Here is a 13,147-nt window from a genome sequence, read left to right as displayed (position 1 = left end):
GCGGGGAAGCTGGAAATTATGAAACACATGTTTCCCATTCAACTAGCGGAGTTCTTGGTAAGCAACCCAGCGTTACTGGATTGAATCCAAGGCATCCTCGCCGCCTGAAAACTAGCCAATTCTGGCTATCCAAAAGAGGGCGTTAAACTGAATATGAATAATATGGATATGAACAAATTTATGAAATAGAAAATAGGGGTCTTACCGTGAATTTTTTTCACAAACAGCAATTACATTAGGATTTTGTAACGTTGAAACTTGTGTTACGTCGGATGACGTTTAGGCTACTTCAGTGTTGCACGCGAGGCAAATATATGCTTCTACCGCATTTTTTGAAATATTTCACGGAAAGAGCCCCCTTTTTATTTCATAAACTAGTTCGGAATTTTCATAGCAAAAGACTGCATAAGTCGTTAGTAAATTGAATCGTTTTCCGTCGACCAAATCGTCCACCGAAGCTCGTATGGTGCCACTCTAAGATCAAAAGAATCGCGCATTTTTTAGAACATTTAACGCCCATCATAGTGACATTTTATGAAATTTCCGGTTGACAACACTGACTTATATCATTCTGTTTCCCTTGTCAAGAGCATCCGAATGTTGTTTTTTAAATTAATCCAGTGAAAAAAAAGTCATTTTTACTCCAGATACTTCAATTTTTCATTAATTGTACGAAACAGCCCTTTGCTAAACAAAAAAGGAATATAAAAGATCCGAATCGTACAAAATGAAGGAGAGGTGTCCTTGTATATGAATACCAAATATCAGGGCAATATGGTAACTTTACTTTTCGACCATTATTACGTCGACCGACGTCAAAGAAGACTGGCAAGCCACCTTAATTCACTCTATTCTTCGAATTGCGGTGGCATAACAACGCATCTTAAAAACCAGCTATCCCGGTTGAGGCCGAATTACGCATCCTCTTTTAAATATACTTACCACTTTTGTGAGCCTAGGTGGCGCAATGGTAGCGCGCTTGCTTCTTAAAGCGGATAGGTCTCCCCAAAGTGATAATTTTTCGCCGTAACAAACCTTTGCCAATAGAAACAGATGACCTAATGGAAGGGGGATACATAAAGGAATCATTTTGCAACTTGGAACTGCTGCAACTTTCAAGGAACATACTTAGAACATAGAAACTCTTACTTTAAAAGGTGCATGACTTTTTATTACGAACATGTTTTAGATCTAAATATTTTTGTTACCTATAAAAGTTTCATGCTTCAAGTATTTCAATAGGCTTAAGTTTTATTTTTCCAAGATTTTTCCAAGATCCTTTAACAGTACCTTTAATTTAGTACCTTTTACAGCCTCGAAGAAACTTTGTGGCATCGCATTATATGCAAGGTATAACGTATAATTATGCTACGCATACATGTAAATAATTATTAATTTACCTTCTGTACAATGTAGTGTAAGCCTTCTGGAACTTATAATAATGGTGAGTTTGTCTGAAATTTTAGAGGAAACATCATTTTGTTATTGCATCCTACATGTTGTACTTATTTCGTAATAGCATGGGCTCGCGGGCTCATTACGAAAAAATGCTGTTGACGGTAAAATAGTTCATTTTCTGGAGCGCAAGATTGTAAAAAGGCAATTTATACGTGGAAAAGCATAATGTTTTATGCTACCCCCGAAAGTGATGTCAAATACCCTCGACCTTCATCATGTCACCTATATATCACTCATATATATCTCCAAAATTAGGCGAAACTGGTATGAGGTAGCCCAGTGGTTTTATTAGCTATGACGTTCCTCGTCGTTATAAATTATTCAAATGTCAGTATATTGTTGAAGAGACATCCTTCTTTGGATTTTGGGTATATTTGTTATTTTTCAGGGTTTTTAAGTAGAAAAAGTCAACAATTATATCAATATAAGGCATAAAATATGCAAATCGGTTGTTGGGAAGTCCCACGTTTTATGACCTGTGACGCCAATGACAATAAGATGTTCAAATTTCAGTATAATATTGAAATATAGTCATTCCCCTGGAGGTTTGATACCCGTCACGATTTATATATAAAGTTGTAATGTGTTTTTAAAGAAACCAGAGAAGCCAGGACCACTTCTAAGAAAAAATCAAGGGCAGACAGCCATATCTCCCGCCGATGCCATTTGAGAAAAGGGCCATAACTCCAGAACGGGTTGAGTAAATTCATGATTTGTTTCTACCTCCACAACTAAACATTAATAGTAGTAATTCCTGAAAGTTTGAATCGATTCAATCCTATAATGAATGAATAATGATATATATAAGAAAAAAGTAACAAACAGGGGGTCGTTATTCTATGGGGGTCAGTTTACAACGTTACACCGGCATGGTCTATATATTTAGTTGTGTTTAAAGGTGAGGTGTACACTACAAACATCTTTTTTCGCTTTCTAAAGACAATGTACGCTAAAATGTAAATGTTAATCAGCGGCCCGTTTATTATATCAATGTTCAACATAACTGAGACATAAAGTTCTGTGAAGTACATATGCTGGTTTACCATCAACCTTTTACGCAAAAAGGAAACCACTTTCATTTAGAGAAAGTTTCTGTTGGTATTGCGTTAGCTGGTTCTCAATTTGAGTATATTGCAACAGCTGGACCTCAGCTTGCCAATGCCTTCTCAACTGCCCCTAAAGGAAGCAAGATAAAATAATGGACAAATTCGTTTCACTCATCCCGGGGCACGCAGGTCACGTGAGCGGCAAGAAAAAAATCTCGCCGGTTCATTAATAAACGAACGTTTCGGCTTACGCCGGCCACGTGACCTGCAAATACAAACAAATATTCCAATTTATTATGATTTTCTCTCGTGGCCTGTTCCAAATAAGTTGAGAAGTTGTGTCTCAAGTAGATAGTATAAAATGGTAATTTTTAAAGTAGTTTGATCTGGGATGCAGTATTCGACTCGAGTGGTTTCACACGAGGCGCGCAGAGTGTAAAATCCACGAGAGCCGAATACAAAATGCCAGAACTAGCTACTGTTATAATGACCGTTTTATTATATACCTCCACCTTTTTTGTTGTTTTGATATCGATCGAAATCTTCAATGATTATCAAAACAGAAATGAGTCTAGTTTTTTTGTGTGCGTAATTATAGAACTGTGTCATGTCATGCATATTAAATGAAGTCAGTCCGGCAACATAAAACACAAAAGGTATAATACGTTTTTTCTGCCTGCTCGTATTTACTTGCCAAATACAAGTCGTATTTTGACAGAATTTATAAAGGTACAAAATAAAACATTTTTGCATTAGTGCTAAACCATAACATTATCTGTCATCACGTTTTCCTGTTGTCACTGCATATCGTACCATAACATTCCAAGTCATCACCATTTCCTATTACCAGTAGCCTAACTGATCTCTACAGAATCTGGTTACAAAATTAAAGGGTCAAAATGGCGTCACAATTGTTCATCGAACCTTTTTGTTCCGGGTTTAACACCGTTTTTTTTCAACAGTTTTTCAGTTATGTAACGGCGGGCAGTTAACCTAACCAGTGTTCCTGTATTCTGTACCAGTACAAACCTGTTCTCTGCCAACTTCCCAACATGAATATCAGAGGTGGAGGACGAATGATTTCAGACACAATGTCCTTTATCAAAACGCCACGAAGAACATAGTCCCGCCTGGAAATCGAACTCGCGGCCCCGCGATCCGTAGACCAACGCTCTCCCTACTGAGCTAAGCGGGCGGGTCTGGTTACAAAATTAAGAGATGACAGACGAAGAAGCCGACTAACGCATTCAACCTTGTTTGTCAAGGACTATTGAAACTGGCAACAACATCAAGAGATGGCACGACAACGGTGTTTAAGAACTGCTTTTCAAGGTATCCTCCACCTGTTCTTTCTGACGCCATGAAAGAGGAAAGCGTAGCGGCGTCCAGCTGTAATACAGTTGAACGTAAAACATACAGTATGTATCGAACAGTCGCATCATGACATGTATGAATAGAACGTTTCATAACTTAATTATATACAATAGGAGCATTGCCTTGTCTTAAAATCGTACGCATTTTTATGATGATAATTTTACAAAACAATAGATCTACTGTGATTAGAGATATTACAGATACATTTATTCTAATGAAGGTTTTAAACAAAATGTAAAGAACAATTTAAATAAAAACAACATTGATCAACATAAGTAAAGGAAAAGCGAACACTAAAAAGGTATATACGTTAACACACGTATGAATTCAAATGTAAGTTTTTAAACAAATGATAAAGAAACATACACAAAACAAATATTAATAAACATTAATAAAGTAAAAGCGGTTATATACACACATATATTATCCTATTTTTTTTAAAAAAAAGCTACAGTAAGTAAAACAACAAATATGAATAAACATAAGCAGAGTAAATTCTATACTATATACACTTAACAAATGATTATTTTTAAAAATTAGAGGATATTGTTGAAGAAAACGGAAGTCTGATGTAGATATTGACTTTTCGCTAGAATATGTTGAATATTAGACAAAGATTAAATTCTTTTCTCAGATGTGACACACCGTTGTTGCTATTTTGTTACATCCTATTTTGCAGGATATATTTGTGCAGTTTTGTGACTCTTCAAAACAGGTAGTAAATATAATCTGAAAAGTAGATTTTTCGGAATGACCGGGGAGAAGGCAAACAGTAAAAACTGCAGACTCGGTTGGATTGAGTCTGTTCATGAGCAGTAATGAAAAATGCAACACTGCCCACGCCCCCTAGCACCGACTTAAGCAGTAATCAATCTTCAAATCTAAATTAGTTGAACTCAATGATCCCGAAGGACCAGAAAATATAACATAAAATGAAATCTAAGGTCATAAAATGAATATAAATATATGATGACATAAATTTATATTTTTTAAAATTGTACTATGTTATTAACAGTAAATTGTTTTTGTATCGATTTCGTCATGTAACAGGATCAGAAATGATAAAAACACTGAATCCAAGTAAGGGGTGACATTAATGGTAACCTTACGGCAGTAACTTGGATTATTAAACATAGGTATAAGAAGATCGTTTGGCTGTCTGCTAATGAGAGGTAATGTGTAACACCCATCACGTTCCCTTAACACCGAATTAACAGGGACTATATTTTATAAGACTATTAAATGGACTTCAAGTCAGATTTTGTTTCTGGAACGTTGTCATACAAGCATTTGAAGGTAGTTTGACGAATTATCAAAAATAACTACACAAAGTAATTAAGATATGATACATCTTGTCATTACGGCAAAATGCCGAAAACAAAAGCATGCGTTTTTGTTGAAAACAGTTGTAGACAATGTCGTCCTAAAAATCATTTTGCATTTGCATATACAGCAAAAGCTTGCTCATTTGTTTTGGTTCTATGGTCACTTTTGTTGACTGGTCTGTCGTCTTTACCTGGAACATGTTTCCCCTGATAATTCCCGCCTTGTTTAGTATCTAGTTGCTCATACATCTCTCCTGCTAGGTTATCATTTACATATATGTTTAATCGTTCATATGCATTTGATGGAAATTCAATGTCTCGAATTTCACCATTGCTGATCCCTTGTCCTTTAGCTTGCCTTCTCAGTCGTTCTTTCGAGGGTGTAGGACCCTTTTCGGTGTCTTGCAAATTAACTTGTTTTGTAACGTTCCTTTAAATACATAATGATGATCTTAAGCTGATGAGTAGTAAATCTACGACTCAGTTACAGTGTCGTACGGTACTGTGAGAAAGACGTTGATATTTCAGAAATAAAATAGTTTATATTTCAAAAGCGAAAGTACACAGAAGGAAGACCTACAATACATACGTACGTAAGCATCTGTTTTAAATATATGGTGAATTGTTTTAAGAGTACTTCATTCGTTTGTTTGTTGCTTTTTTTTTCAGAAGTTCTATTTATTTACATAACAGCTATTTGCTCAGTCAGTTTACATCAACATTTTCCTTAAATGTACTTACCTGTTCTGATTTCGAGAGTCAGTAACAACATCATACATTTCTTGATATTCTCCTGTTTTATTTGCATTAAGCTGCTGATACATCTCTCCAGCCAGCTGATCATTTACATACATATTTAACCTTTCATATGCATTGACAGCAATATTGAGGTTACCCTCTTCACTCTCGGGATTGTTCTGTTGACCTTGACCTTGCTCCGATAATGACATACATGGTTCCTGTTTTTGCCTTTTAGTATTTTTTGCAATGCGGCGTCTGAAACGACATCGGGAAAAAAAACAAAGATCATCCGAAGGATATTTAGCGTTTTATATTGTCTTTAGAGTATTATTGTATTGTAGCATGTAGATATAAATTTAAAATTCTGTTAAGGAATATAAATTCTATTACATTATAAGAATCTATACACTAATAGGGCTGGGTATATTTCTTAGGCCTTGCTGTATGTCTTAATCTTCATAAATATAGATCAAAGGTAGTAAGATTATAAAGACTTCCTGAATATATAAATCCATGAAAACTAATATTTACATTTGCTATACATTTTGTATGGAAAGGATAAAAGCGGTTATTTTCGCATAAACAACTTTGGTGTTATATCAAGGACGGCCATTTCCTCGGGAATCCATGCTCAGTCTGGCGTCATTCACAAAATCATGAAGATGATGGCGTCGTTTGAAAAATTCTTTCAACATTTGATGCCAAGATTTCAAAAGGAGCATTACGTTATAGCTTCAACTTATTTTTCTGACGGTAAAGGTCAAAAATGAGTCGACACGACTCTATGACTTTACAGTGGATATAAAGATATTTCAAGTAAAAACCAGGAACAGTTTTACTGCTGTTTTTTATTGGAAGGCGAATTGCAGCTTAACGGTAGCGGGGCTTTTTTGGCTATTCTATTCCGCTGTTAAAAATTTCGATATCCTGACATTTGTTTTGATTTTTTAATACTCATGGAAAGCAAACCACTTATCATTGGTAACAAACTACCGTAAGAATGGAAACATAAGAAATTTATTCTATTTTTGTGCGTGTATACGGGTATAAACCACATTGTGACTTCTTGCAAATTATCCAAGAATCACTAGCGCGATTCATGGATTTGCAAAAAGTCCAAATGCTGTTTATACTGAATAAACATACAAAACTAGCATATAATTCTTAAATGAATTGCAAATTTAACATGCTCTGCTTTAAAAAGAAATAACAACACGGTATACATCAGTAGAAAAGATACTTTCCTTCTTACATAGACGAGAATTAGCACCGCAGCTGCTAGAATCAGTAAAACTCCAACCACTACTGGAACCACAATCACTGAAAAAACATGAAATTTGAAATCTTACATTACGTAACTTAAAATAATAATAATACTTTATCATGTAAGCAATGATTTCATATAATTTGTACATTTTACAAAAGATGTCTTACTATGCATGATTTACTGCCCCTGAAAGTATACCACAAAGTATATACATACAAGTTTGTTTACTCATATAAGGACACTTCCGGAATATACATTTATTTTGAAATTGGATTTTCTAAAAGCATGGGGCAATTTTGCGTTATAATAGTACATGTATTTTTTCCATATAAATATGTCTGTCGCTTCCAGTGAGTTTGAACGACCGACTAAAACATTGATGTATATTTTAATGTATAACGTAGCTGTACCTGTTTGACTTATTTGGTACTATTTTCTCAAATCGATACTTTTTTTTAGAAATTATTTAGTTTTAAGATTAGTTTAGAAATTTTATGACGATCTAAGTAAAACTTCAGTCAAACGTCTTTCTATACGCCCGTTTTGAAAATAAAACAACAGACATACTATGTGATGGCGCTTGCGTCTGTCCGTCATAAGACGTGTCCGAAGCAAAACTCAATAACCATTCAAGGTATTGACTTTAAACCTTGGCATATAGGTAGGTGGCAAAAAGACAATGTGCAGTGCGCATAGATCAGGTCTGTAGGTCAAAGGTTAAGGTCACAAATGGAACTCAAATTTCAAATTTGGCATTCATATTTCGTGTCCGGAGCATACCTTAATAACTTAATAACTGTTCAAAGTTTATGTAAGTTAATTGTGGTGAGACAATGTGCACAGGGCATGAACTTTGTCGGTAGGTCAACGGTCAATTTACAGATTGAGTTCCAATCTGTCTTTTGTATTTTTTATGTTCGGAGCTCAATACCAAAACTATTCAAGACAATGATTTTTAACTTGGAATATAGTAGGGTGGTGCCGAGTTGATTTGAGGAGTGCAAAACAAGTCATATTACTCCACGACCCATTCGAGCCCTACATAACCCCCACCCTCATTTCCCTCCCCAAAACAAACAGACAAACAAAAACAACATCACACTTTTTTATGTTCCTATGCGAAAGAATTCGAACGGATTTACTAGGTGGTAAGGTTAAAGGTTAAGGTTATAGCAAAGTCAAATCTGTCTATGATATTTTGTGTCCAGCGCATAATTGAAATAAAAACACTCAAGATATTGTCTTCAACCTTTTCATTAAGGAAGGTGGCGATGCAACGATGTTCTGAGCACATGAATTTGGCAGCTAGGTCAAAGTTCAAGGTCCTAAGTTGAGTTCTTATTACTGCCCATACACATATGTTGACCTCTTGCCCCGCCCCCCCCCCCCCCCCCCACAAAAAAAACCAAAAAAAACCCCAAAAAAATCATCTCTTTTAATTTCTTTTGTTTTAGTATATCTTTCACCTACGCCCTACAAAATGCCCAAATCCATACTCACTGTCAAACAACATCCCCTCCGACACACATTCAAAACAAAAAAGTATTTAAATTTTACTTCTTATCTCTCTGATCTAGAACATCGGGCGTAGAGTGTCCAGTTTTGTTGAGCTCATGTTTATCGTTGTTGTTAGCCGAAAGAGGAAATCAAAATACACAAATTGTCCAGTCAAGATATACATTCGGCAATAAATTATGATAAGATCTATATTTGGTCTTATTCTGTACACAATTTTCACTTTGTCAGAATTTTCATCCCAATACCAATGTTTTCAAACACATATTATAAACAATGATTACATACATATTTGTATGTCTGAAATATTTCTTCTCGTTACAGTTTTAATTTTAGGGATATCTGTAATATCCGTGGATGAATCTAATCCATTTGACCTACTTTGTGCTAGTGTTGTTATGTTGCCTTTTCTTGAGGCTTTTGTTGTGGTATCTGCCGTTGTTACTGATGCTGTTTTTGCCACTGATTTTGTTATGTTGTCTTTTGAGATTTCTGTTGTTATTGCTCTTGATGTAACTGACGCTGTTGTGTCAGTAACAAGTGTTGCAGGGTGCATACACGTTATATTAAACAGTCCGTCAAAGCCTGAAATACAGTTACTTCTTTTACAGGACAGAAAACATAAATTATGTGAAAAAAGGGAATTTTCAATTCCTTTGACCTGCAGTTATGTTATTGACATTACATTGTAGAGCATGGACTCACATTTTCATAGAAATTACATCTGTTTTAGAGAAATGTATGACAGCCAAAATTGAGACATTTCATATTTTCAAAAATACTCAGGACAGAATAAAGTAGATATACAAAGTTATAAAAACGACTGCATAACGGGCGATAACTGCGGAATATTACTAATTAGTAAATCAGAAAATAGATACTTTAGAACTTCATTATTATTATTACGACATCTATTAGAATAAGCAAAGAGCTATATTTTATCAGGTATTATTTCATGTATCAATACTCTACAAATGACACGTTGAAGAACGAGCTGTCTAGTCTATATACTATATAAATATCATATGACAGCGTGTGTGACACTGATATTGTCAACCCGAGGGCAGAATGTCACCCGAGGAGAAAGCCGAGTGGTGACATTCTGTATCGAGGGTTGATAATATCAATGCCACACACACTGCCATATGATATTTATTTTATTATACCGAACAAAGTAAGTAAATAAAAAAGTTAAAAAATGATATTGTCGTCTGAATCGCCTGCACGTGTCAAAAAGGTCGAAAATGTCTTTAATAGTCAAAATATCTCTTTCTCGGGTTACGGGAGTTTATCATTGTTAACAAAAGTAAGGTATAATAAAGACAATTAAGTTACGTAAGCTAAACTGTCTGGATCTAAAATTTCCCGCCAGGTCCGGGTCCAGGGCTGGGACCATGGGGCTCGTGCACCACCTACCAGTTGACTGAGAAGTGGCCTATACTCATTTAAGTTATACCAAACAATTTTGGCTAAGGAATCATGTTTTCTCAAAAGTAAGATAAAAATGCACCTGAGACACCATTTCATACCTTCATTTCAAAGTTATCCAGGGGAAAGCCACTTAACCTCCCTTAAAATAAAAGGAGTACCCCCTCGCGTACCTCAAAATTTAGACCTAAAAGTGCACCATAACCACCATTTTATATCTACATTTCAAAATTGTCTCGGGAGCGACCCCTTTGAGCCCATTAAATAAGAGGAGTGCCCCCACTCATCCCGAAATTTAAACCGAAAAATGCGCCACAGGCCACCATTTTATATCTATATGAAAAACCTCCCGACCCCACTAACACAAGCGGAGGGCCCCTCCCGTAACTTTTCCCGTTCGGCGCTATGCGCCTTGCAGGTGACACCTTCGTTCTAAACAGCCCCAATCGAATATTTCTGGATCCGGGCTGAGGATGCATTTCAGGCCATACACGGCTACGTTTTAATGTAAAGCACTTTTGAAGGTATTTATCATGCAGCTGGTGCTATATAAATTTTGTATAATAATAATAATCAAGTTTCTATAGTATAACAATCGTGCTTCGTGCAATATGCGGCTGTAGAAGACAGGTTTGATCAGTTAAGTTGTTATTCGACAAAACCTCGAAAAGAAGTTCCCCATGAATAAATTGACTGCACATTATTCTGTTAATTATTAAGGTACACCAAGGATGGAAATAACCATACCATTAAACAACAGAACCCCAACTGATTCAACCGTGACTTTAGGACAACTATTCTGTTTCCTCACAGCATAACAACAACATCCTATAATCTTTCATCAAAATTGAAACATGTAATAAACTTCAGAATATAGTGTTTTTGCATTGTATCTCTTAGCATTCATTAACAAATTCTTCATTAAAACAGTACCAATGATGGTGACAAACGTTCTCACTCTTTAGATGTCTGGAAGTCATTCCGAAATTTTCATATTTCATTTATTTAAGAATTCTGTTTACAACTGTCGATATCAATAAATATGCAGTTATTACATTATGAAGGCTGGTATTATTTAGGAGAATGCTAAAGTATTGCAAACAACTTAATCCTCTTACTGCTCACTACCTCATGCTGAAAATACTGTTAACTATGTAATCTTATGAATTTTAAAATCGCGTTTATCTTTTATCTGTTTATTATTATGATAATTCCGTACTATATATATATATATATACATACACACACTGTGTATATATAATTATAAGACTGCATACCATAAACTGCTGCACAGGCATCCGTCGTATGATTTTTAGCAGTGGAAAAGTAAAGCGTCGTTTCATCCTGTAGAATTGTTTGTTCATACTCAGATGTTTTATCAAACACAAACACAATATTATTTATCTTAAACTGCACGCCCTTTCCTGGTTCGACCATTATTACTTGAAGTGTAGATCCCGGTTTAAAAGGTTCTATGATACATTCACAAAATGACTGCTGAAACTTTGGGACATTCACTGTATCAATGAAGACCAAACGTCTCATCGAACTCGAATGGTTTGTACAAATGTTCACAGATTTATCTGAAAAAAGAAAGCATACGAGTTATAGGTTTCTAGATATGTGAAGCCAAAACCTGAGGTTTTCTGAAGCACAATGTTATTTATCTTAAACTGCACGCCCTCTCCTTGGTACTTTCTTAAATAAAGTTCAGTTTCAGATTGGAAAGGTGCTATAGTACATTCACAAAAATGATTGCTTAAACACTGGAACTCTTATTGTATCAATGTAGAAAAATTAATTCATTGAACTCGAATGATCGGTACAAATGTTCACAGTTTTTCCTAAAAACTGCATACTGGTTATAATTTCATATAAATTGTACGCGTTCTAGTGAAAACTTAATATTTTGTTTGAAATTTATAATGAATAGAAATTTCATTTCCAAGAAGTAAGTTAATTACACACGCACACACACACACACACAAACACACAAACGCACACACGCACGTACTTTTTACGTGCCCACGCACATATGTATGCGTATTTCTATAAGGTTACGCACGGGAATATATACGTGCACTTGTAAGTATGGGTGCACTTGTAGATTATGCGTGAACGTTTATAATTGTCCGATGCATTCGAAAATTTATGGGTGAATATATATAAGTGTACTCTTATGAGTGCATACCTTATAAAATATACGTGCACTTATACTTTTCAGCAAAGTTGTGTTTACTGTTATATGCAGACGGCATTACATTTAAAGGCAGCTGATGGCCTACAGCGTTCAGTTAATCTTTTAGTAGATTATTGTTTTAAATGGAAGTTGTCTGTAAACAAACAGAAATCGAAAATAATGGTTTCTAGAAGTGGTGGTAGGATTCCCCAAAATTTATATTTCCACTACAGTTATAACCAGCTAGATATAGTGAGTAAGTTTCAGTATCTTGGTGCTATTTTCACAAGTGGAGGGGCTTAAAATGAAACAGATAACATGCTCTCCGGACAAGCTCTTCAGGCTTTTTTTTCAACTTAAAAAGGATATATATATATATATATAGGTTTACCCCCCTTTCCCAAAAACATTTGTTAGATCTGTTTGATAAATTATTTTCGCCAATTTTGAATTACTCATCTGCAGTATGGGGCGTTAATAAAGGTTCGAAAATCGAATTTCTGTAAAGTATTCTTGATGTAAAACTTTGTACTCAGAATAATTTTGTATACGGAGAGACTGGTAGAATTTCCTGTATGTTAAGACGTTATCTGAATATAATAGTTTACTGGTTGAAAGTATGTTCTAGTTCTGACACAAATGAATTTTATAGGTAGATAAAATTATTTATGTCATTGTTGTACATTTGGGGCGGATCGGTCCCATTCTGAATTATGTTAATTTATGTACTACGGTAAAAGCCAATCTGGGAATTCCTTTTATCACGTGATAACGTTGAACCAATCGGGAAAAGGCATCTTCCTTCTTCGTCAGC

General features: G+C 35.2%; 1 protein-coding gene across 3 annotated transcripts in view; it reads right to left on the bottom strand.

The window, feature by feature from the left end:
- Window positions 1-3,168: 3,168 nt before the first annotated feature.
- Window positions 3,169-13,147, bottom strand: part of LOC123552540 (uncharacterized) — a 75,904-nt gene continuing 65,925 nt past the window's right edge. For 2 of the 3 annotated variants that reach the window (XM_053542023.1, XM_053542020.1), the window contains 5 exons: window positions 11,432-11,737; window positions 9,108-9,311; window positions 7,191-7,264; window positions 5,945-6,201; window positions 3,169-5,633 (listed from right to left, as the gene is read on the bottom strand). In XM_053542023.1, the coding sequence (XP_053397998.1) occupies window positions 5,309-5,633; window positions 5,945-6,201; window positions 7,191-7,264; window positions 9,108-9,311; window positions 11,432-11,737 (1,166 nt within the window). In that variant the 3' untranslated portion in view covers window positions 3,169-5,308. The remainder of the gene's footprint in view (window positions 5,634-5,944; window positions 6,202-7,190; window positions 7,265-9,107; window positions 9,312-11,431; window positions 11,738-13,147) is intronic. The other variant, XM_053542024.1, reaches the window with a different exon arrangement.

This window comes from Mercenaria mercenaria, chromosome 4 (genome assembly GCF_021730395.1).
Source record: "Mercenaria mercenaria strain notata chromosome 4, MADL_Memer_1, whole genome shotgun sequence".
NCBI classification, from domain to species: domain Eukaryota; kingdom Metazoa; phylum Mollusca; class Bivalvia; order Venerida; family Veneridae; genus Mercenaria; species Mercenaria mercenaria.
This window is presented reverse-complemented; position numbering and strand designations above follow the sequence as displayed.